General features: G+C 38.6%; 2 protein-coding genes across 2 annotated transcripts; one reads left to right on the forward strand and one right to left on the reverse strand.

Annotated features, from left to right (window-relative positions):
- Positions 1-5,048: 5,048 nt before the first annotated feature.
- Positions 5,049-8,295, reverse strand: cks1b (CDC28 protein kinase regulatory subunit 1B). The gene is made up of 4 exons (XM_053334400.1): positions 8,200-8,295; positions 7,907-7,974; positions 7,609-7,736; positions 5,049-6,377 (listed from the first exon to the last, which is right to left on the reverse strand). The coding sequence occupies exons 2-4, from the start codon at positions 7,963-7,965 to the stop codon at positions 6,328-6,330; spliced, it is 237 nt and encodes a 78-aa protein (XP_053190375.1). The 5' UTR covers positions 7,966-7,974; positions 8,200-8,295; the 3' UTR covers positions 5,049-6,327.
- Positions 8,296-12,232: 3,937 nt separating this feature from the next.
- On the forward strand, positions 12,233-21,148 carry pbxip1a (pre-B-cell leukemia homeobox interacting protein 1a). Its single transcript, XM_053334609.1, has 10 exons — positions 12,233-12,350; positions 13,287-13,371; positions 13,503-13,570; positions 14,066-14,693; positions 16,092-16,316; positions 16,695-16,718; positions 17,107-17,150; positions 17,270-17,365; positions 17,544-17,724; positions 17,934-21,148. The coding sequence occupies exons 1-10, from the start codon at positions 12,279-12,281 to the stop codon at positions 18,968-18,970; spliced, it is 2,460 nt and encodes an 819-aa protein (XP_053190584.1). The 5' UTR covers positions 12,233-12,278; the 3' UTR covers positions 18,971-21,148.
- The last annotated feature ends 819 nt before the right edge of the window (positions 21,149-21,967 follow it).

The following is a 21,967-nucleotide window of genomic DNA, read 5'->3' on the forward strand; positions in this document are numbered from 1 at the left end:
AATCTTATGACAGAGCCAAAATATTCCCAAACATCTCAACTGGGGCTGAAACAATTAATCAATTGATCAATTATCTTCTTTTCCTTGACTTGTGCGATAATGAATTGAATTTATTTATCTTCTGGACTGTTGGTCAGACAAAACAAGCAATTTGAATACGTTATGTTGGGGATATAGGAAACCATGATTAGCATTTTCACTATCTTCTGACATTTTACAGACCAAATGCTGAATCAGACATTTGAGATAATAATCTTCTGCCTAATCAATAATAGAAAGATTTGTTAGCTGCAGTCCAATTTTCCACCACTCAAATGTTTCCCAGCTTAAATCTTATTCAGGGTCAAACATCCTCTGAACACAGTGAGGCTTTAAAATATTTCCTTTGAAAATGAGGATGGTAATATTAGTAATAATACTGTAAACAATGCTGACTGGTATATTTTCAGTAAAGGTCATGTCATGAGAAATTGGTTCATCATTTTGCTGCCCTGAGCTGTTCTGTAAATACAGTTACAGGTTTAAGTTATCATCATTTGCCTTTAAGATTCCAACAGGAACCAATTTTCAGCATGATTCACAGATGCCCCTGGCAGACGCTCAAGCTTTTTTTCCACCTTTAAGGCATCAAACATTTTATTCTGCCCACCACACATCTCTGGATCTCAGCAGGAGACTCAGATTGCTGACCATAACAGCCTAGTGATTACCTACGCAACATTTTCCAGGAATTGTCAGAAAATCTCCCTGTGATTCACAAAACATTTTCTTTCCTCCATTATCCATGCTGTCCAGAGTCGTGTAGTTACTACCCACAGTGTGTGACTGTCATCAAAGCAAAGTCGTTAGTTTGCCTACATCTGGGCCAGACTTGCTTTTGTTAGTTCAGAACAATACATCATAGAAAGCCATGTAGACCAAGAAGAAGAGGAGGAAGGTTCAGTCAAAGCATAAACAGTCAGTAAGTTATATATAGGTGTAGATTTAGTGTCCAGTGCAGCCTAAATGCACAAAGCCAATTGAATAACTGTGGATGATTTTCTGCTTTTTTGTATCTGTGTTATACTGCCCTCCTCAGGCCATGCTGTGAAACTTATTTTACAGCAGAGGCGTTATTATTATTATTGGCATTATTACAGTATTCTTCTGATGTCCTCTTGGCAGGGAGGACTTTTGTTTCTGCATTGGAGTAGTTTTGTGAATGGATTATGTTTGGTCTCAATTTGTGTTTAGCAGCATTCAGTCTGAGACAAATGGAGACGTTCATCTTTGAATAATATATTTTAACCCTAACCCTAACCCTTTGAAGACATTATTACTGAACTACTGAAAACACTAAATCACTACATCAGACTACCAGATTCAATCACAGCTTTATTCCTATAGCAATACGCACCCTGAACGGACTCAACACAAGTAATGCTCCTTCCGTGCAATACAATAATTGAATTGACTTATTCTCCACGTGCAATATTCTTGTTTTTATTGATTGATTCTATTTCATTTATTTATGTACGTATGATCTGTGATTGAGCATGATTGTGAGCATGAATGTTAATTTCGTTGTATTGTTCACAATATAATGACAATAAAGACACTGAAGACTTTTGACTTAACTCTTTAACAACTACTCTCATTTTGGCAGTATTACCTCCACTGAAACAAATGGACCATGTCTGATTGTTAGACCATTAGGATGAATTTGGACATGATGTTTTCAAGTATTTATGACATTTTTGGACTGCAATGACCATATTTTTAAGGTTTCAGTTCAGTACCACCTCAGTTACAATGGACCAGGGTTATTTTCTGAAAAGGCCTTTTTATCAAATTGATCATTTTCATAGCATCACACAAAAAGCTCTACATATTACAAGCTTCCTACAGGCAGAATATTAACAGTGAAATGCACCTGTTAAGAGCTGCAATGATCAGTGGGCATACATTTTATTGCAAACTATTTTGAAAGTTAATTTATTGCTTTGTGTAATTCTTTTAAGAAAAAAAAGCCATAATTGACGTATTATATCTTCTCAAATATGAATATTTTCTCTTTTCTTTAGTCTTCAATAATAAACTGAATGTCTTTGGCTATAGACTGCTAGTCATGACAAAAGACATTGAGGACATTACCTTGGACTTTAAGAAGCAGCGTTATATTTTCACCATTTCATAGAAACAACAACTATCTGATTCATCAACAGAATAATTGATAATGAAAATAATTGTTAGTTACAGCCTGATACCTGTCCTTCAACATAATCAGACTTCATTGTGAAAAGGTGAAAAGGCAGCTAGTAGACCTGGTCGTTACACCTACCATCCCATTACCAAAAAAAGGACAGAAGCTCCCTCCAGGGGTCCTTGCTGTGAATTCAGAGCTCACTGATAAACTGGGACACTTGGATCTCCACTGTGATAAGTTTAATTTAACACGGTATCACCTTTACTCTCTGAGTGGCCTCCTCTGGCTTTAAGCTGTGAGAGTATGTAGGACACCAACCTCAGCATTGATTGCTTTAAATACCTCCACGTCTGCTAAATACCCAAGATGTAACTTAAAACATTCTTTCTCAAGTCAAATATGTTAACATGTCACAGTGTTGTAACTTATGCTGTTTTTTTCTGCATATCTTTCTGTGCACCTGTGTGTTGAGGATGTGTTGCAGATTAATAAATGGCTTGCAGGGTCAAAATAATTACTTTTTTTTTTTTAAACAAATCTAATAAATAAAGATCCAAATCTTGTTTATATTTGACAGCACTTGATATGCAAACACTACATATCCTCTGATTAATCCAGGTTTTGTCATTGCTTGTTCTCCTCTGTACAGCAATAATCCGCTGCTCCCTCGCACCAGCTATCAAATGTGTAGCAGATGCTGTGCCTGCCTCTACGCCATTATTGCCCATTCAGTAAACCATTTTGTCCATTACACATTACACATGCACATTTACAGACAGATGAGACTCCTATCACAGACAAAGGGGGAACGTGGAATTGTTAGACTACAACATTACAACTAATTAGAAGAACACTTGTTTTATTGAAAGACATGTTATCTGAGGCAGGTATAACAGTGTTAAACCTTTTAAAGCAGTGCTGTAAGAGATGCGATTGACTTTTCTGTGTCCATGTGGGACAGTATTAATTGATTTGTATTTTCCAAAACAGATTACAGTGGACTGTTCATGATGTACAAAGACAGGTCTGCTGATATTCAGTACAAACAGCTACAGTGTGAAGCCTTTAGATCTGCAGTTTATTTCAGGTACATTTCCATTAGCTACGGAAACAGGCAGGTTTACTGATCTCCCTGAAGAGAAAAGATTGCTTGCTGAGAGACTTATTTGAGACTGAAGACAAAGTCCATTTTATCTTTTATTGCTCATTATATGATGATATGCTGGCTATGCCGTTTAGTAAAAACATCTTTAATTTCTGATGAGTTTTTCTGGATGAATGATTATAAGAAGCTAGAGCTGTTTCAGGAAGGTGGCCTGCTGTGTAGCTGATTTTATTTGCAGATGATCATGATACAGGAGATGAAGTGATTTGTTCACAATGTAATGTAAGAAGTTGTGCTTTTTTATGTTTGACAAATGTTTCACCACTAATTGTATTTTCATGTCTTGTACTGTAAGTCCATGTGGGCGGGGCACCTGTATATGAATGACAATAAGTAACTATCCTTTTACTGTGGAAAAAAAATCCTGTTTATTTCAATGACAAAGACATCTGATAACGTATTACATACAGAGGCTGCATGCCGGACCATGAATTTATTATTTTAGATTTCCTTATGGGCAGATCTCCAAGGTTAAGGTGAAGCAACATCACGTCAGAAGTACATTTTATCTCTATTGGCACACCACATGGCAGTATGCTGTCACCTTGACTATATATTTTAAACAGGGACTGCTGTCGCAGCAGATAGCCCAGACACCATGTAATTAAATTTGTGGATGACATCGTGTTGGTCAGCCTGTTTGACTTCAGCAGGATGAAGTCAAACATGGTCCAGTTCTAAATGACTTTGTCAACTGGTGTGAGGCATCACATTTGAATCTGAACACATACAAGACCAAATAAGTGATTTTAGATTTTAGACATGATGCGCCACCACCCACACTATCTAGGATCAGAGAGGAGATTGGTGTGGTGACGGAGTATCTTGGTGTTATAATAGATCACAAAGCCTCCTGGGAACAATGTGCTGATCCTATAAAAGGGACAAAAAACATATTTACTTCCTTAGAAAAGTGAACTTTAACATTGATAACAAAATTTTCACTTGAATTTAAAAATATTTTATTGACGGTTTCCTTTGTTGTAGTATTGTATACTGGTATGTACATTCCAAAAATCACTCATGAACAAATTAGGGAAAATTGTTAAAGATCCGTGGGGAAATCATGGGAGAACAGCAGGCTGACCTGTACCTGACCAGGTACATCCATCCACTTTAAGATCAGTACCAACTGAGAAAAAAACAAACTCATTTGTTTTCATGGGTATAATGCAATAACTTTAAGATGTATTAGCCATAGGGAGACTGGGTAAATACATGGAAAAGGGGATGTGAAGTACATGATATATAGGATATGAGATATACAGTATATCTAATTTTATTACAGTTATTGGTATACAGTTATTGACTTTAAGAGCCTGTCTGGATATTTATGATGGCTGCTATAGATTATCTTGGTTTTTGCTTATCTAATCATATTTTCACTGCGTAAATGTCAATTTGCCTCTCAAGGGACATTAAAGTTTCTTAGTATTCATGTTCATCTGATGACTATTTTGTCCTGTGTTGGTGCGTCATGCTGTGCACTTTGTGAGTTAATGGAATTTTGTTTCCCAGTGTGCGTTATTAGCATTTGAAAACAGGTTGATGAAGGACAAAGGGCAGTGTGGCCTGCCGTGGTGCATTTTTATTTACACTTAAAAAAAAAAAAAAAAAAAGGCATAAAAAGATGTCAAGTTTTGTTCTTTAAGCTCTTTATACATTTGTTTTTTGGACTGACTTAATTTGTGTACATTTGAATGAGAAATTGACTCATATTTTGCTGCATGCTTCAAAGAAAACGGTGTTATTGTCTAGCTCACTTTAATTCTGATGGGTTTTGATTTAAACCAACACAAATTTAATATCAATGGTTTCATTTAAGACTAAATGAATCTTCTGAAAGCTTAACAGCTCTTAAGATGTCAGTTTTTTTTTAAAAAAGAATTGACAAATGCAAACCTTACAGAAAGGCACTAGTTTATACAAGTAGAAGTTTTCAAGGCAAAATTCAGTATCAAAGATGGTACAGCAGCTCAGTACGTGCTAGTGAAGGACAGAAGGTGACTAGAAACGAGTAGAACGAAAACAAGTGCATTAATACAATAAAAAGAAAGACAAAGTTCCCAAGTCAATGCAGTTTGCTTTTCAACCTCAAACTCAATGATCCAGGTTTATTCTAAAAGAGTATTAAAAAGGGTATCTGCCATTATAACTGTCACCCAATTTTCTTTGATGTGTCAAGTGGTCACTGTGTAGTCGCACTGCAAAAACACAAGCCCACACTAATACGATTAAAAGTTTTACATTTATTTCAGAAAGGGCAACACATTCATAAATACTAAGCAGACCCATCAAAGAGACATTTGTCTTAAAAGAAGCCAAAATATGCTCTTATGGAAAAAGGGATCAAAGTTTCTAGCAACTCCATTCATGCGGATTTTCATGCACATGACAAAAATTGTTAAATGCCAATTTACAGTGTCATTTAAACCGAGCAGCGACATGTCACTTAAAACCGCAGGTTGATGTTTCAGAGACAAACTTCATTTGGGATCCAACTTTTCTATCTGCCTTTCCTTCTGACCTGAGCTTTACTCAGAATGCACTTAGTGAGAATTGGTGAAATGTTTGAACAAGTTTCACTCCCCATATTTTATAATTGTTCTAAAAAGCTGGAATATCCAAGCAGGTTCAGCAAGTTGGACAGATAGGTTAAGTCAAAAAGGACAGTGTAAGCTGATTTGAATGTTTCTGGTGGACAGCGTGTCGCTGTTAACACATGCATAAGTCTTTCCCCCCATGAGAAGGGTGATGATTTTTTTTCCCCCCTCTCCATCAACACATACTCCATTCCACAACCACTGTTCATAACTGTGATAGTCCTTCTCCAGGTCCAACGGGATCAGCCCAAATCACAAGTCACCTACCACACAAGAGCCTGATAATCTGACAGCATGATCTCCACTTTAGATTAGTTGATCTGAGGTGGTGTGTAAGTAGGACTGATCTTCCAAGGACCCAGAGAATCGCTGCCTTATGACTTCTGGCTCGGCAGCGGGCGTCGGAACAGCAAGATGTGTGGCTCTGGCAGGGGAGAGATGAAAAAAGGTGCTCAATATATACAAACACACGCAAAGAACAATGCATATGCAACAGGCAGGCTTTGATTCTTAAAGAGAGAAACCGACTCCCATTCCATCACTTGTGAATGGAAGGTGTGGCTTGGTTTGACACCTGCTGTCCGCTGTCCATATGCTTGTGGCCACAAAAGCTATTGAAATGTTTACCACTAATCTGTAAGACTTTCTTCATAAAGATGTAACTCTACTCGTTTTAACATCACCCAATAGCTTTGTTGCACACTGACAATGGACTTGTCAGTTTAGGAGACATCTTGTGTCCAGCAGTTAAACTTTTGAAATAAATATACGTATTCATTAGAGCCTTACAGATATATCAGACAACCGATATTATCGGCCCACCACATATATGTACCGTCTGATATGTGCTGATTTTTCTTTTTTTTCCTCTTAAAGATATATAAGCAGCATTTTATGTATGTTTAAGTTAAATATGTGCGTATCAAATATGTACATATTAAACCCCCAGTGAAGTTTACTGTTTCAGAGCGCTGATTTTTATTTTAAAAATTACATTGAACTGTAAAATATCACAGCCTCCATTAGGCTTTAGTAACCACATTCGAAAAAAAAGTGTATGTATATGTGTACATACACAAATAAGATTATCGGCCAATATATCAATACCAGAATTTTTTAATGTCCTAATGTCGGTATCGGCCCTAAAAAATCCAGTATCGGTCGGGCCCTAGTATTCATAGATTATGGATTTTCAAAGAGGGAGGAGTAGGCACCATTTAAGGACTTTAAGGAGCCAACTTCCTTGTAAGGAAAAAAAAAAAAAAAAAAAAAAAAAAACACACCAGAAATGATTCAGAGTAGAGCAGTTTATATACACATTTTTCAGGACCACATGTCTGGAGGGGATCTTTAAATGTGTAGTAATAAGGCGTTAGTGGGGAAAAAGGTTGCTAAACATCAAAGTAAATATAAAAACCTTAATATATTTTATAAAACATCACACACAGTCTTGTCCCTTCCTGTACGATAATTCAGTATGAGTGTCAGGAGTTTTCATCCATGAAGAGCCTTTCAGTGATAGAAACAGGCATCATTACATTTTAGGTTCTGTCCCATCATCTGGAATTAGTTCTGCTATATTTTTAGATCACCTAGAAATGCCTGACCTAATAACAACATGTGTCATGGCCTATAGCTAGTTTTAAACAAGATACCTGGCTGGTGGATCATGTAATGCACCCATCCTTGGCTCTGCTGGACCCCCAGGTTCCTCCATTCAGACTCTGACATCAAATGGGTCTTGGGGACACGCTTAGCAAGGTCCTTGGGTAACATTACGTGCCTGTAGAAAAAGTGCATCAGATTTAAGCTATTGTGACGCATCGTGTTAAGTAATAGTCTCTGTACGGTGTCAACTTAGTAACATTTTAGTTAAATGTGATTAAAATAACGTTGACATGCTGACAAAGTTAAACTGCATGTCGTGAAGTTATAAACAAGAGTCATACACACCTGTACTCGTATTTATCATCGTCATATTTATCGGAGTAGTAGATCTGTTTGTGAGACATGACGAAAACCTGTGGGAGAGGTTTGTAACGTTAGTCAGCATTAAAAACCAGAAAATCAGTGGTGAATTTAAGCAGCCAACGTGACAGCGAGCTGTAGCTGATATCATCAACCAGGCGAGGTTAAGCTAAGCTAACATCTAAAACAAGCGTTAACTTTAACAGCTTCCGTCATGTAAACGCACAGCTAAATATTTCCGTTGTTGTGCAAGACGGTGAGTGACGCTTAAATGTTACCTTATGTTATTTGCCAAGATATCCCGATGAGAAAAAGTTAATTATTCCAGTTTTCGCGTCCTAATGTACCGAGATGTTGTTCCACCTTTGTTTCCCTCTCGAATGTTTGCGAGCCCGCTTTTCATCGTTCAAAAAGACCTCGCCTCCTCCCATTGGTTAATCGGACCTGTAGGACCGCCTGCCATTGGCCAGATGTTCTGTCGCAGACAAATGTCGTCATGTCATACTGCTTCCTGATTGGTCACCGTCACCGGAACATTCCATGCAGAAAGTATGGCAGAGAACCAAAGTAACATCATGATCAATACACAGCATAAAATCATGATATACTGGAGTCATATGTTTGCTTACATTACTTCTTATCATAATATAACATCCCTGAGCTCCAGAGAGAATTTACTACTGTCTTCGATGCTATTCTACCAGATATTCAAATTCTGTTGTCATCTGCAGCCAGAGATATTCTTCAAACTCCACTAAAGTTATACACATTCAGGAATTCAGATCCTTTTTTGAGTAAAGAATTGTAAATGTATAAAGGAAATGATCCAAAGTGACACAGGTAGCAAACCTGCTTCTGTATTTGTTGTTTGGAATAATCTGCATTGGTGTTGATTGGAAAGGAAATCTGTCACCACTAGGATGAAACAGAGGGGGGGGTATTTTTTCTTTATTCTTTATTCCGTATTGATGTATTGTGATCTGGACTATCTCAAGCATCCTTGTTACTGTTTTTAAACAACAAACCTGTTGTAAGATCCATTGTGTAAATAAAGTTAAACATGATATACCTTTATGTTATTGCATAACCAGTGACCCAGATTTGGTTTTAATGGTATAATCATGAAGAATATTTAGTTTGAAGGAATACTGTTATCTCCTAAAGATAATCAGGTTCTAGGAATATCGCCAACTATGTGTCTGGAATTCCAATCCAATGTTTTATTATAGAATAGCTGAAACTGGTTTATCTGATAACAGCAGAAAGGGGAACAAATGATATTCATTTAAATACAGTTAATATGAAATCCTACAAATTAAGGAATTTTACCACTACTTTAACCTGATCAGTACAGTAAATAAATCATAAACTACTAAAACTGCTATAAATGTATTATAATCTATATATTTTTTAAATCAAAGGAAACGTACAGATCATATACACAGATCAAACTATTGGATAGATGAGGCATCCACATGAGGCCAAAGAGCTTCCTTATTCTCAAAAGTTTTGTCACAGGTGAACTGGCTGTGTATATTTCTGAGGCTACAGCCATCCAGGAAGCAGTGAGGCAGGTAGAGTAAGGTTAGAGTGGGAGGAGATTTCCCACAATGAAAAAGAAGTTTTAAAAAAAACTGACATACTTTAATGTTATTACATAAGCAATGACCCAGATTTGGTTTTCATGGTATTATTACCATGCATATATTTTAAGTTGCATTTTGGATTGTGATTAGGTTTATTTATTTTCAGGCTTGTGCACAAAAATGTGGTGCCTGGTAAGAAATACCAGATTTCTTAATTGATCTCTATCTTAATCTCATGAGAACAAGTCAGAACATATTCAAACAGAATCCTGTGATTCTGTAGTAGCTTACAAAGTGATAATAAATTCATGTCACCAACAAACTGCCTACCACAACTGCCAGTGATAGAAAGTAACTGCACTGTAGTAGTTTTTAGGTTGAGTACCTCCACTTTATGCTACTTTATCTTTCTGTTCCACTCTCCATATTAGATAGAAATATTGTACATTTGCCCCTCTATTTTATGCTTCGAAGATTACATGTCTAGTTTATCTAGTCTACAAAATATGAAGCATTAACTTTCCAATGTAAAGTAGTAAAATTCAATCGACCATGATCAGTGGCAAAATTTAACTGCCTCTTACTAATGCATCAGTAATAAAAAAACAATCATAAGAAAAAAGTGACAAAAAATGCTTTACTAGAAATGGGGTGTATTCTACATTGTGGTGTTTTCTGAGTTCTTAAAATATCTTCTTCCTACTGACTGGGGTACCCGCAGACCCCAGAGGTCCTACTTATGTCATATCTCATAGGTACTTGAGATTTGCTATTATTTCAGTTTTTAATGAACTTGTCAATATAATAATAATAACTTCCTATTATTGTTTTCTGTGTCTGTTTTAATTAGTTAGTTAGTTAGTTAGTTAGTTAGTTAGTTAGTTAGTTAGTTAGTTAGTTAGTTAGTTAGTTAGTTAGTTAGTTAGTTAGTTAGTTAGTTAATTAGTTAGTTAGTTAGTTTGTTTGTTTGTTTGTATTTGATACAAATGTACTGGGAACCTGGTGGACCCCAGTAAAAAAAAAACCTAATTCTGCATTATGTATTTTTAATACATGGAAGTATATATTGAGCTTATGTTTGCCATGGGTCCCAGAAAAGCACACAGGTTTCAGTTGTTAACAGATAAATGAGTTAACCCTAACCCTGACCCTAAAATAGACTAATATTAATATTGTTTTGTTCTGTTTTTAGACAATAGTAATTAAGAAACAAGTTAAGTTTTTCCATCATTGTTGTTTCTTACAGTGTTTTATTCTTGGAATCCCCAGGGACCCCAGTTGGTAGTCCTTGTATGTTATGTTGGTGGGATCAAGGATCAACTTATCTGGAACTATTGTCAACCAGTTACTTTAATAACTGTTTTGATTTCTGATAGCCTTGGTGTAAAAGTAAATGTGCCAGATGATGAAATTAGTGTCCATACTAGAGCAACAGGAGTGGAGGGGTTGTCCACCCCGGTAAGTCCCTGCAGTCAAATATAGCTCTGCAGACGTGTCAGTGTGCGGCTGGTCCCTGAGGCCTCTCCCACTTGTGTATATATATATGTGCACGCATGCATCTTAAGGCTGGGCTCACACATGAAGTTGTATTATTAAAAACCATGGTGTCCATCACCTGTCCTTTTCACCTGCGGGCGTCAATCACTCACGGATGCGCCTCGTTTTCCTGACACGACACTTTTATCTGATTGGCCCGGCGTCGGGTAAGGGGCGGGCGTAGCGTAGCCTTTGCTGAAATCCTATTGGTCGAGGAGCGTCTTGGTCGACGTGACGCAGCTCGGAATTCCCAAAGTTCCCAAGTTCACGGGAAGAGAGGAGCGTTGTGTTCATGCTTAAAAAAAACAACAAACAAACAACAAAACGCTGAAGGAAAAATAAACAGCGGTGGACTGAAGTGTAAGCAAGCGGGGTAAATGTAACGTCTTCTTTGTGTTTTAATGGCTGAAGTCTAGCAGGTGTTTGCACGGTGGCTAACAGCAGGGCCTGAGTGAGAACGCGGAAGAGTGGGAGTGGGAACAAGTCAGCCTACCATCCTTTGTTTACCATCATTACAGAACATTGAATGTGGCTGCTACAACATATATCGCCTCTTAATTTTGCATGCTAAACGTGCACAACAGAAAGATAGCGCACCTAGTGTTTGCGACGAGTGAGTATTTGCATTAGCTCGCTAGTTTGTGGATAAATGAACTGCTTGTGTCTGGGGTTTGACCATTTTTGGTCATTTAACTGCCACACAGATGGAGTGGATGGATGCGTCTGAATGAATGGTTGGCTGGAAATAGCACCGGTGATTAATATAATCAGGAGATTCCTGCTTCTCCTGACTGAACCCTTTGTTTAACTGCGTAGCCGTATATTATGGATGCCACCACACCGTTACATAACTTGTATCAACGACAATCTGGTCTTTATCCTGTGTGTGCGGTGTATTAAGTCTCTAACTACCATTATTGTCCTAATATTGCCTTCCTAGTCTGTTTTTATTATAATGAACATCAAATGCTGCAGAAAATGAGACATAGTTTGTCATTTTGTGTGTGTTTTCACGTTCAGATTATTGCATACTTATAATTTGGATAATACCCTAACAACATCTACACTAATAAGTACAGTCAGATTAGTGATCCATTGCACCTGGGTAACTCCCACAAGGTAGACTACATGTATCAGGCATGTCCAATGAACACACGTTGTTTCTGTCGTCGTCTGCAGAATTTTATAAAGCTGAGTCTGTCCCGTGCTGTGCCACATTGAGCCTGAAGAGGGCGATGTCTGACAACAGCAACAGCTCAGGCAGCAGTGGGTCCTCCACCAACAGCTGGACCCTCCTTTCCCCTGAGGTAAGACCAGAGAACCAAACTCAGGAAACTGTGCTCTGAGCTCTGTGTGCCTGAGGATGGTTATTTTCCTGTCTCATGAATACAGGTCAAGTAAAATATGGCAAGCCCACGCTGTTCACAGAGTGCCAAATTGTTTCAGTCAGACTTTTGTGTTTTTCATAGCCATTATCTGTTATGTTGTTTATTCTGTATGCCAGCGGTTTGCAGGTGTTTGTGTATGACGGTGTATCTATCTGTATCTGTCTGTGAGAACAATACTTACTTTGCAATAACCAGAAAATCCTGTTCAGGTATCCATTATTACAATTTGCAAACTCTTGCTAATGCAACAGCTTTGCAATAAATCGTCCATGCTTGAAGTAATGATATTTAGTTTTGTGTAAATGGTGTTACAGAGGTGTTGATTCAACTTTTTGGTAATTTTGGAAGCTCTAATTTGTGAATCTGTTCAACTGTAAAGCAGAGAGGTGTTTCTAATATTTCATCCATAGTTAATATCAATAAGGGTAGATTAAATATGACAACTGAGTATATATCACCATATCAGTTGAGGAATGGCATGTGCTGCACGTAAAAACCACCACATCTGATTTGAACTAGAGCTGGAATTTCAACCTGGACTTATCAAGTATTTCTGAAAACATTAAGGGATAAATATGACTCAATAATTGCAAAAAAAAAACTTGCTACACACACTGTTAATTAAGACAACAACATGACACATCACAAGTTCAAAGATAAAGATAAAATCTCATTGTTCAGTTACAGTGATAGATGATAAACTAGAAATATCTTAGTCTCTGCTCAAGCTTTGTGCAAGCATGCCTGTATTGGGTGTGCCATAAATGTCAAGGTCAGTGTTATTAATATAAGTGGTAGGTGTTAATGTAAATGCTTGTTGGGAGTCTGATCCCTTTGGATCTTCTTACTCTACAGGAAGCTGCTGTAGAGAATGTTGGGCCAGTGGACGACGGCACAGAGAGCCTGGGTGACGTGCCCAGTCTCTCTGAGGAGGTGGCAGGTATGGGAAGACATGAGTACAGGAGCACATCAAACATCTGTGTTTAGGGTTGTGGCATGTGACGTTTCAGGTTGAAGACTGTACTTTTAAATCTTGTGCAGTTTCATATCGTAACGTTGATGTAATTCTAGGAGCAGCTGCAGAGTTCAAACCCAGTGACATTCCAGTAGAAACTGTCTTGTCTGAGGAAGGACATCAGGTTGGTATATAATGAAACTATGCAGTAATCATATCATGGTTTAAGTCAAGCACACATGCTACTGTTTTTCTGTGTTTTTAAATATGCCAACATAAAACTATTAAACAAGTCTATATCAAAAGAACAAAACCTCCAAACCCATTGATATAACTAACTGTTGGTGACATATTCTTGGGTATTGTTTAAGGACCTTTTTCTTATTGACCACTCATATACAATGTGACAGTATTCATTTCCAGAATAGCTGTAGTCCAGGTTTAACATTTTTTAGCTGTCGGACATCTACCAGACTTAATTGCTTGTCCCAGTCAAGTGACAGTACTCTAAATGTACAGTTTTATTATTAAGTTATTCATACAGGATTAAATCGTTGACTGAGGGAATGTATGCACCAGGAACGCATTCCTATCACTTTATAAAAATATATCAAATCAATGATATATTCATCTATAAAACATCTTCTTTTTTAAAAACTTTTTATATCTTCATTTCTAGGTGTGTCAAGAGACCTCTCCAGAGTCCAGTGAGGGTCCCATCCCTTCTAGTCCATCCCGGATGAGTCCCCTTCCACCCAACCCTCTTGACCCCCCAGACCTCGATATGGAGAGTCAAGCTCCTATCATCCATGATATTGTAACCAGCTCCCCCAGTGACAATGAGCATCTTGGTGCCATACCCTTTGTCACCCACCTTGATTTGGGAGCTCCACTCGATATCCCCGTGTCTGACCTCCCCCCAGCTGAGCTAGAGGAATACAGCTCTGCTTCTCTCATGACTGAGATCCCTGTTACTGCTGAACCAGTGCTGGACACAGTTGCTGATATTGGGGCGAGCCTTCCTGAGGAGAGTCCTGTCTTCACTGCTGAACCTGAGATTAACATCCCCACAGAGACCCTAACGGCCGCCGATCCTCCCTCTCATGTTGAAGCTGATGTCAGCCTTGTTCATCAGAGTACTGAGCCACCAAGCCCAGTCCCTGAGAGTCTGGTGACAGAATGCCCCATCGCTGATAGTCCTGCACCAGAGACTGTTGGTTCAGCTGAGGCAGCGGAAGAGTCGGCTGTGGAGAAGGAGGAGATGGAGCCCTCCGAGACAGGGACCCAGTATGAGCAAGAAGAAGAAGGTATGGGATTATTCTACATGAACAGTGGTTGTTGTATGCAAGATATGTCATGTAGTGGAGCTAAAGTTTGCCTTCGTTTGGAGAACAGACATGATACAATTACATGACTCTTCCCAAATGTTTTTCTTTATTACTTAAACAAGACTGAAAGTCAATATCACCTGTTACTTGCCTTTAGAGACAGCCATGTTTATTATACCTCCATGGGAATTTGACTTGTAGTTGTTGTATGTTCCTCTGGAGCAAAGTGTTGGATAGGCTGACACTGCCATCCCCATGCGTCACCTCTAGCTGGGCAAAAGCAACTCAAGCTTTAAAAAATGTTATGTAACTTCTCAACACCTAAGTATTAATTATTATGATATAATATATAAAATTATATATTTTAATTTAGCTGTTTGAAATGGACAAAATGGATTAAATGAGCTGCCAGGCTCCTATTAACCCCTTTTTCATCCTCTGTGCTTTGTGTCCAATATTCCTAAGGTTTTTTGTATAGTATTATAATTCACACAAACTAATTTAGATATATGCACCTTTGAAACACAATATCAGCTGAAATAAACAAGGTTTATAACTAGATTTTGACACAGGGTCCCTCTTTAACATAGAACATCAAGATCAGATAATAAAGCAGGACCCATCTTAAGGCCCTTGTCATGTCAGCTGTCATGACATGGTGCTTTAATTGTGTATATTTCAGACAAAGTTACAATTGATTATGTTCCCACAAACTTCCACACAGTAATTCATGGCTTTGGTTGGGGGCCTGAGGGGGTGCAAGGCCCAGCAGCAGTCAACAGCTTGGCTCAGTTGGTTATACAGCTGGGAGTAAAGAAAGGGGTTGATGTCCCTTTGTAATTAGCACTATATGCTAGAAGCAGAAAATGAGAGTCCTCTTGCAGAAGAATTGGTTAACATGTTCCTTATCTGTGTCACGCTAGCAGCTGGAAAATGATTTATCAGTTGGACAGGGAGGCGTACACCCCAGGGAGAAAATTAGAAACCCCCAATGCATGAAATTACTGTTGTTATAATTTAAGCAATAAAACACCATCCATTTTCATGAGCAGCATTTACTTTTTGTCAGGCATTTTTAACATGCTGTTTACACAGTGTTGTGTTTCTCAGCTCATGTAGTCACTTAGATTTTGGTATTTTGTGTGTGGCGGTCTGCCAGTAGATAATTAGGATTTTAGCAGTAATTCCAGTTCTGACAATTCTGTAGCCAAAGATGTCAAGATGATTTGTTGAAGTGACTCAGGGCCACATTGCGAAATACATATGGTTTAAGTTTAGCCTATAAAAAATAATAATAAAATATGACAGCTCTCTGCTCTTTTTCTTTTTCATAATCAGGATCTCTTTTTTATCTCACTATATTTCTACCTCCCTCAGAGCCATCAAGTAGTTTTGATACAAGCAGCTATGATGAGGGACTGAGGAGGAGAAATGTGCCCTCCTTTGAGGCCCCAAGACCAAGAACATCAGACGAGGAAGATGAGGAGGAGGACGTGGAATTCAAGCTGGCTGAGAAGAAGGAGGAAAAGCCATGGTTCTCCTTGAACAAATGCATTGTGGGTGCTCTAGTCCTGCTCTTCTTAGGTTCCCTTTTCCTCTCAGGTGAGTTCCTCTCACACTTGCATCGCTTCTGCTTTTCTGCTTTACTTTTATTCAAATATTGCTACATTAACAAGGAAAGTTTAAACTATGTTGCCATTGTTTATTAAATGTATGTCTTTATTCATGTTTTCTGTAACTTACAAAATGTCTTGAATGCTTTACATAGGCTTTACAGCTGTTGCATTAGATATTTTACAGCTTTAACCTATATTTTATTATCAATATTGTATAAAACCTACAATAATACACGTACTCACTACACTCCATCTTTTGATGATGGCACTATTCTCCACTCACATTAGCACATTTACTTGCAGTTCTCAGCAAATGATGGGTGTGTTTTTAGATCTTGTTGACTAAGCTGTACTATGTCAACAGGTTTCCTCTGTGACCTGGATAATGGTAGGTCCAGTACTAAACATAAGACAGCACTGTAAGCTTCTACGCTATCTGGCTGACACTCAATAGCTTGGCCAAGGACTTATCTGGCCTGACTCCTCTTGCAACGACAGCAGGAAAAGGCAATAACATGCATTCTGAACTGTACAATAATGCTCTTCATCACTGTTTGGGTGGACAGTAAAGGATGCTTAGGGCACTTATTTCTACTTATTTCACGGAATGAAAAAAATTCATCCTAAACAAATAGTTTCTGCATAACACGCAAGTAACGTCCAAGCTCATAGAGCACTCAACAAAAATATCTAATAACAGTTTGTCAGCTGTGTGTCAACAACAGTCGACTTTTTTACAACCGGTGTGAAAGATGTGTTGTTTTCTTAAATGACAGGTGACTTTGACGCCTCTGAATTCAGTGATGGAGAACAAAGCCAGGTCTGTTCCTACTGTCCTACCAATAAAACTATCTTAAAACTTTAAAGATAAACGCTAGATAAAAGTGGAATTATCTAAAAGTATGTGTATTATTCATTTGCCAATGATTTTCAATCCAGGACTGGCTTAGCAGTGATCCACAGGATATGAAAGAGCTATTGGATAAACTGACACAGGAAAACCAACAAATCGCTCAGCTAGAGGCTCAACTACAGGTCAGTATACAGTCATATTGATGCTAATGATGTTGTTTTACCCTGTCATGATGTCTCAATGTACTACAAAATATAGGCACTATGTTTGCATTTACATTTACAGTTGTTGAAGTAGTGCAACACCTGGATTAGTCTAAGGTACTTAGCACGTTTCTTTATCTGTTCTATTGTTTGTCAGACTCAGAGAGAAGAACTCGACTTAGCACTGAAGGCGGTGGCAGCAAGCGGTGATGAAAAGCATAAAGCAGATCTAGAAAAAGAAAACACAAAGTTGAAGATTGAGTTGTCATCTTTGCCTAACCTAAAGAAAGAGCTGGAGGGTCTGAGGGCGAGGCTGACTGAACTCAGCCAACTTAAAGGTATGATAACGCAAACATGAATCAGTTCATTTATTATGAATTTCAGTTTTTGCTGATGCATGTTGTTTTCATTTAAGTTACTGAAATGGAAATGCAAGTAGAAAAGTATTGTGCTATAAAAATGTTCCTCAGAATGCAAATATTTTGACCATTCTGATGTAATTATCTATAAAAGCCAATATAACTTTTGTGTGGTGAATCCTTCACAGCTGATCAGGAAATGCCTCCAGCTACGTCAAGCTCAGCCCCTCAGCCTAGTGACAAAGATGGTCAGAGTCATCAGAAATCAGCTGGACCTGAAAGGAGGAAGGACACAAATGAGGGAGGCAAGCTGAAGGAAGAACTCCTGAGGCAGAAGGTTCTTTTGGAGGAAAGCAAGAAGAGGCTGCAAGGGATGAAAAAAGACGGAGGTGACAGGAAGCACGTCAGGGATAACTTGGAGGAGATTCATAGGAAGATTTCTGAACAAGTTGAGAGATGGGGGAAGAAGAAGCCCCAAGAGTCCAAATGGAAAGGGAACAACGGCAAAAGCAACGAGCGGGACCACTGGAAGAAAGAGGAGAAGAAGGAGTGGAGAGGTGAGAAAGACTGGAAGCCTAGCAAAGAGGGAGGATGGAAGGACAAAGACGAGAGGAAAGAAAAGGATTGGAAGCCTCAAAAGCAAAACTCTCACAAAGAGGCATGGAGGAAAAACCAGGATGAGTGGGAGGGGAAGAAGGACGAGCGCAGAATGGACAGGGAGGAGAGGAGGAAGGAGAAACCCTGGCATGGACGCCCCGGTAAGAATTCCCACAGCCACAGCCAGCAGCAGCAGCATCACCATCACCGCCAGCCTCATCAGAACAACAACAAGGACTTCTGGAGAGACCAGGAGCAGAAGCTCAGACGCAACATCCGCCCACAGGTGGGCTGCAGCTCTGTGGATGATTGTGCCAGCAAGGAAGGGCTCTACGCTGTGGAGCTGCCTGAGTTCGAGGAGCTGCTGGAGGGCTACCTGAGCAAGCTTGAAGGATCTTCACCGGAGAGCAAGGACAAGATCCGAAAGCTGACCGCTGACTTCTTTGAGGACGGGGTGTTTATCCACGACAGGGTTCTTTTCAGCGACTTTGCTGAGGACGTGGCGGACATTCTGGAGGACATGGTGGACATTTTAGTGGACGGTGGGCAAAAGGATGACGACTCCCTAGAGGAGGCAATGGAGGAGTTTGAACGAGAGGCCCTGTGGAAGTTTGCCGCCACAGCCTAAAAAAGAAACAGAGAGGGGAAAGGAGTAAAACACAACACAAAGATACAGCACAAGTGGTGGTTTTATAGGACATTTCTTGCCTACCTTCTCCTCTTCAGAGCTGTAATTGTAGTAGAAAAAAAGCTTCTGGTACAGAGTGGTTGTGCCTCTCATAAACCTGTCCCTCTGAGTCATTAATTATAAGCTAGACTTGTACTTGTCATTTTGGACTTAGTTGTTGTTACCTACCTCTGTCAGGCCATGCCTCCTAATGCAAAGTCCTTCAGTAATGTGTTGTGTGGATTTCCCTCTGCTATATAGTGCTTTCTCAATACCTAGTGCATGTTGCAGTTCATAATGTAAGCTGATAATATTCAGATCACATTAAAAAAGACATGATTTTGAGCAGATGGTATTTGCAAACAATTATGATTAACACTGGTGCAATAGAGTTAAACGTATTCATACATTATATAGTATTAGGTATGTTGTCAATGACTCTTTCTGGCATTTGACAGTCTATCCAGTGTGGTCAAACAACCTGCCCCTTCTCCAAGCAGGTTACAACAAACACTGAGACATTTCTTTGCAGATACTATTTGCTTCCAGTGTGGTGTAATTGTACAATCCCAGAGGATCAGATCCCAGGTCTTTCAGTGATAAGAATCAGATCAGGTCAGACCAGTTTTGCTTCAGCAGCTCTTGAGTAGATTTGAGCAAACACACTAGAGTGTTGTTTGAGAGCCCGAAGCGTTTGGTGTGACACACTATTCATCCTTCCACTCCCAACTGTCAGTCGACAGCTGATGTGTTGAACAACCAGGACCCAGTTTGTGAAATGCTGCTCAAAAATAAAGCAATAGGTAAAAATAGTGATAGCCATACATGAATTGATGACTGCTAAACCACTTTAGCACTTTTTTCAAACATTCACACTAAGCTAGCTGATTTCCTCTCTCCCTTTTCACTTCTATCATGAGTTTTTTAAACACTACAGTAGTTCTCTTCAAGAAATTTTATAATGTAGCCATGGGGACCTCCAATACATGAGACCATTCGGAGTAAAACGTTTAGTCACCTATAGTAATCCCCTAAATGTTAATGGGTTTTTTAAAACTTGAGATTGGCAACCAAACCAATGTTTTTTTTCCTCATATTATGTTAGAAGGTTGATATAAACTGACATGCTCACAAGTAATTTAGCCGTTGTTTGTTTTTAGAAGAACATGAAAATGAGAAGGCTGCTGCATTTCATTTAGTTTTTCAAGTTTATAAGTTGAATGAGCCAGGCAAAATCCATCAAGTATTATAGAACTGCTTTCTAGTGGTGGGTACTTCTTTGAGACAAATAATTATTTTCCTTTTTTTCTTTTTGATTCTTGTCATATTTGATTAATTGTGAAGTTTTCCCCATTCAGGTGGATGTTAAGTTAAAAGCGACAGATTGTGATTGTTGGTTCTCATCTTTCAGTGACTGAAAGAAGCTTTGAAGTGTTTCATTATTTTATTTATTCTGTCACACACTGCAACATTATTTTCTGTATTTTTAATGAGAACCGCAGACTTTGTACATGTCCCAGGCCATACACGTTGAATGTGAAAGTGGTGAAGTTATCCATTATTTTGGTTTTCAGAAGTTTAGCTTGCCAGCTACTGCTTACGTGCCTTTATTACTATAAATATGTTTCGATTGGAGAAGTTTTTGATCTAATTTGCTTCTGCAACATAAAGAAGAAAAGTTTACACTCACAATTTTACTGCTGCTTTTATGGCAGAGAATGAATGTCACAGGGTTTACACATAAAGTGTGAAACTGATTTTTGTTGAACATTGTTATCTCTGCTATTGTACAGAGGAACATTTCTCTTTTTTTAAGTTTTTAGACCAAAGTGATCGAAAGAAATCTTAATCTAAACAAATGAATCTTTCCTTGAAACACATTTATGAGAGTTGAACCAACATTTGGGAGGTTGTTGTCTTTGTGGGACTACAGTATGGTTCTGTGCTTACTGATCATTTACAAACTGGCTCCGAAGTGCATGTAATTTATCCCTGGGCAAATGTATTGATGAATTTGCCTCATTTCTAATTTCTCCCATCATCATTTTTGTCCTCTTTTAGGAAGTCAGTGTTAAGTTCAATACATTTTTCACCATTAAATATGTCACTTGTGTCTTTATTGAATTACATCAGTTGAATGTCGGTTTTTCTATTACATTAATAATATTACATGAGTAGACTGACTTGTATTATTAGATTATTATTTTGCTACTGAAAAATTTACAATGATACCCCGCCAGTGTGTGAGTCACTCTGTGGTGGGAAGTGGAAGTGTTGGCATGTCAGGCATCTATTATCACAGCTGTGATGCCAAACTAAAATATTTACACGCAGATTAAATAGTCGGAGCAGCAGGAGCTGACATGCTCACAGGCACGAACTCACGGACAGCCCGCCAGGTACGTGAACCAACCAGTGTGGCAGTCGGTCACTGACCCGATGCGCTGATGAACGAGAATGTAAGCAACATGTCTGAGAACAGTCAGTCATTATGAAGCTAGAGTGAGAGCTGGTCATTCTTTGAATTCTACAAACAAGTCACCGTAGAAGTATTTCCAAGCATAGTTGTAACTTTAGTAATTTCATTCTTATCTTAGCAGGCCTTCTCTATGAATTCTTTTGCAAGGTACAACCTGGTTCAGCTTGTGCAGATGAATCCGAAACTGCAAAATATTTAACAATCTAAAATAAAGTTACCAATGTCTATTTTTAATCTTTCTGCAGGTATTCCACACACATTTAATCTTGTAATTCCAAAGTCTAACACATGAGACAGTGTGCGTTTGTCCTGAATACCACATTATTTGAGTCATGTTTTGTATAAACTAATTACTGCTTACACATGCATGATTCAGTCGCTTGATTAGAATGGCCTGACAATGACGTTATCTGTAAATCCCTGGCTCTGCAAACAAACAGACACAGTTTTGTCCCATCATCAGTACAGATTTGTCCTTT

The sequence above is a fragment of the Scomber japonicus genome, chromosome 15 (genome assembly GCF_027409825.1).
Source record: "Scomber japonicus isolate fScoJap1 chromosome 15, fScoJap1.pri, whole genome shotgun sequence".
NCBI lineage: Eukaryota > Metazoa > Chordata > Actinopteri > Scombriformes > Scombridae > Scomber > Scomber japonicus.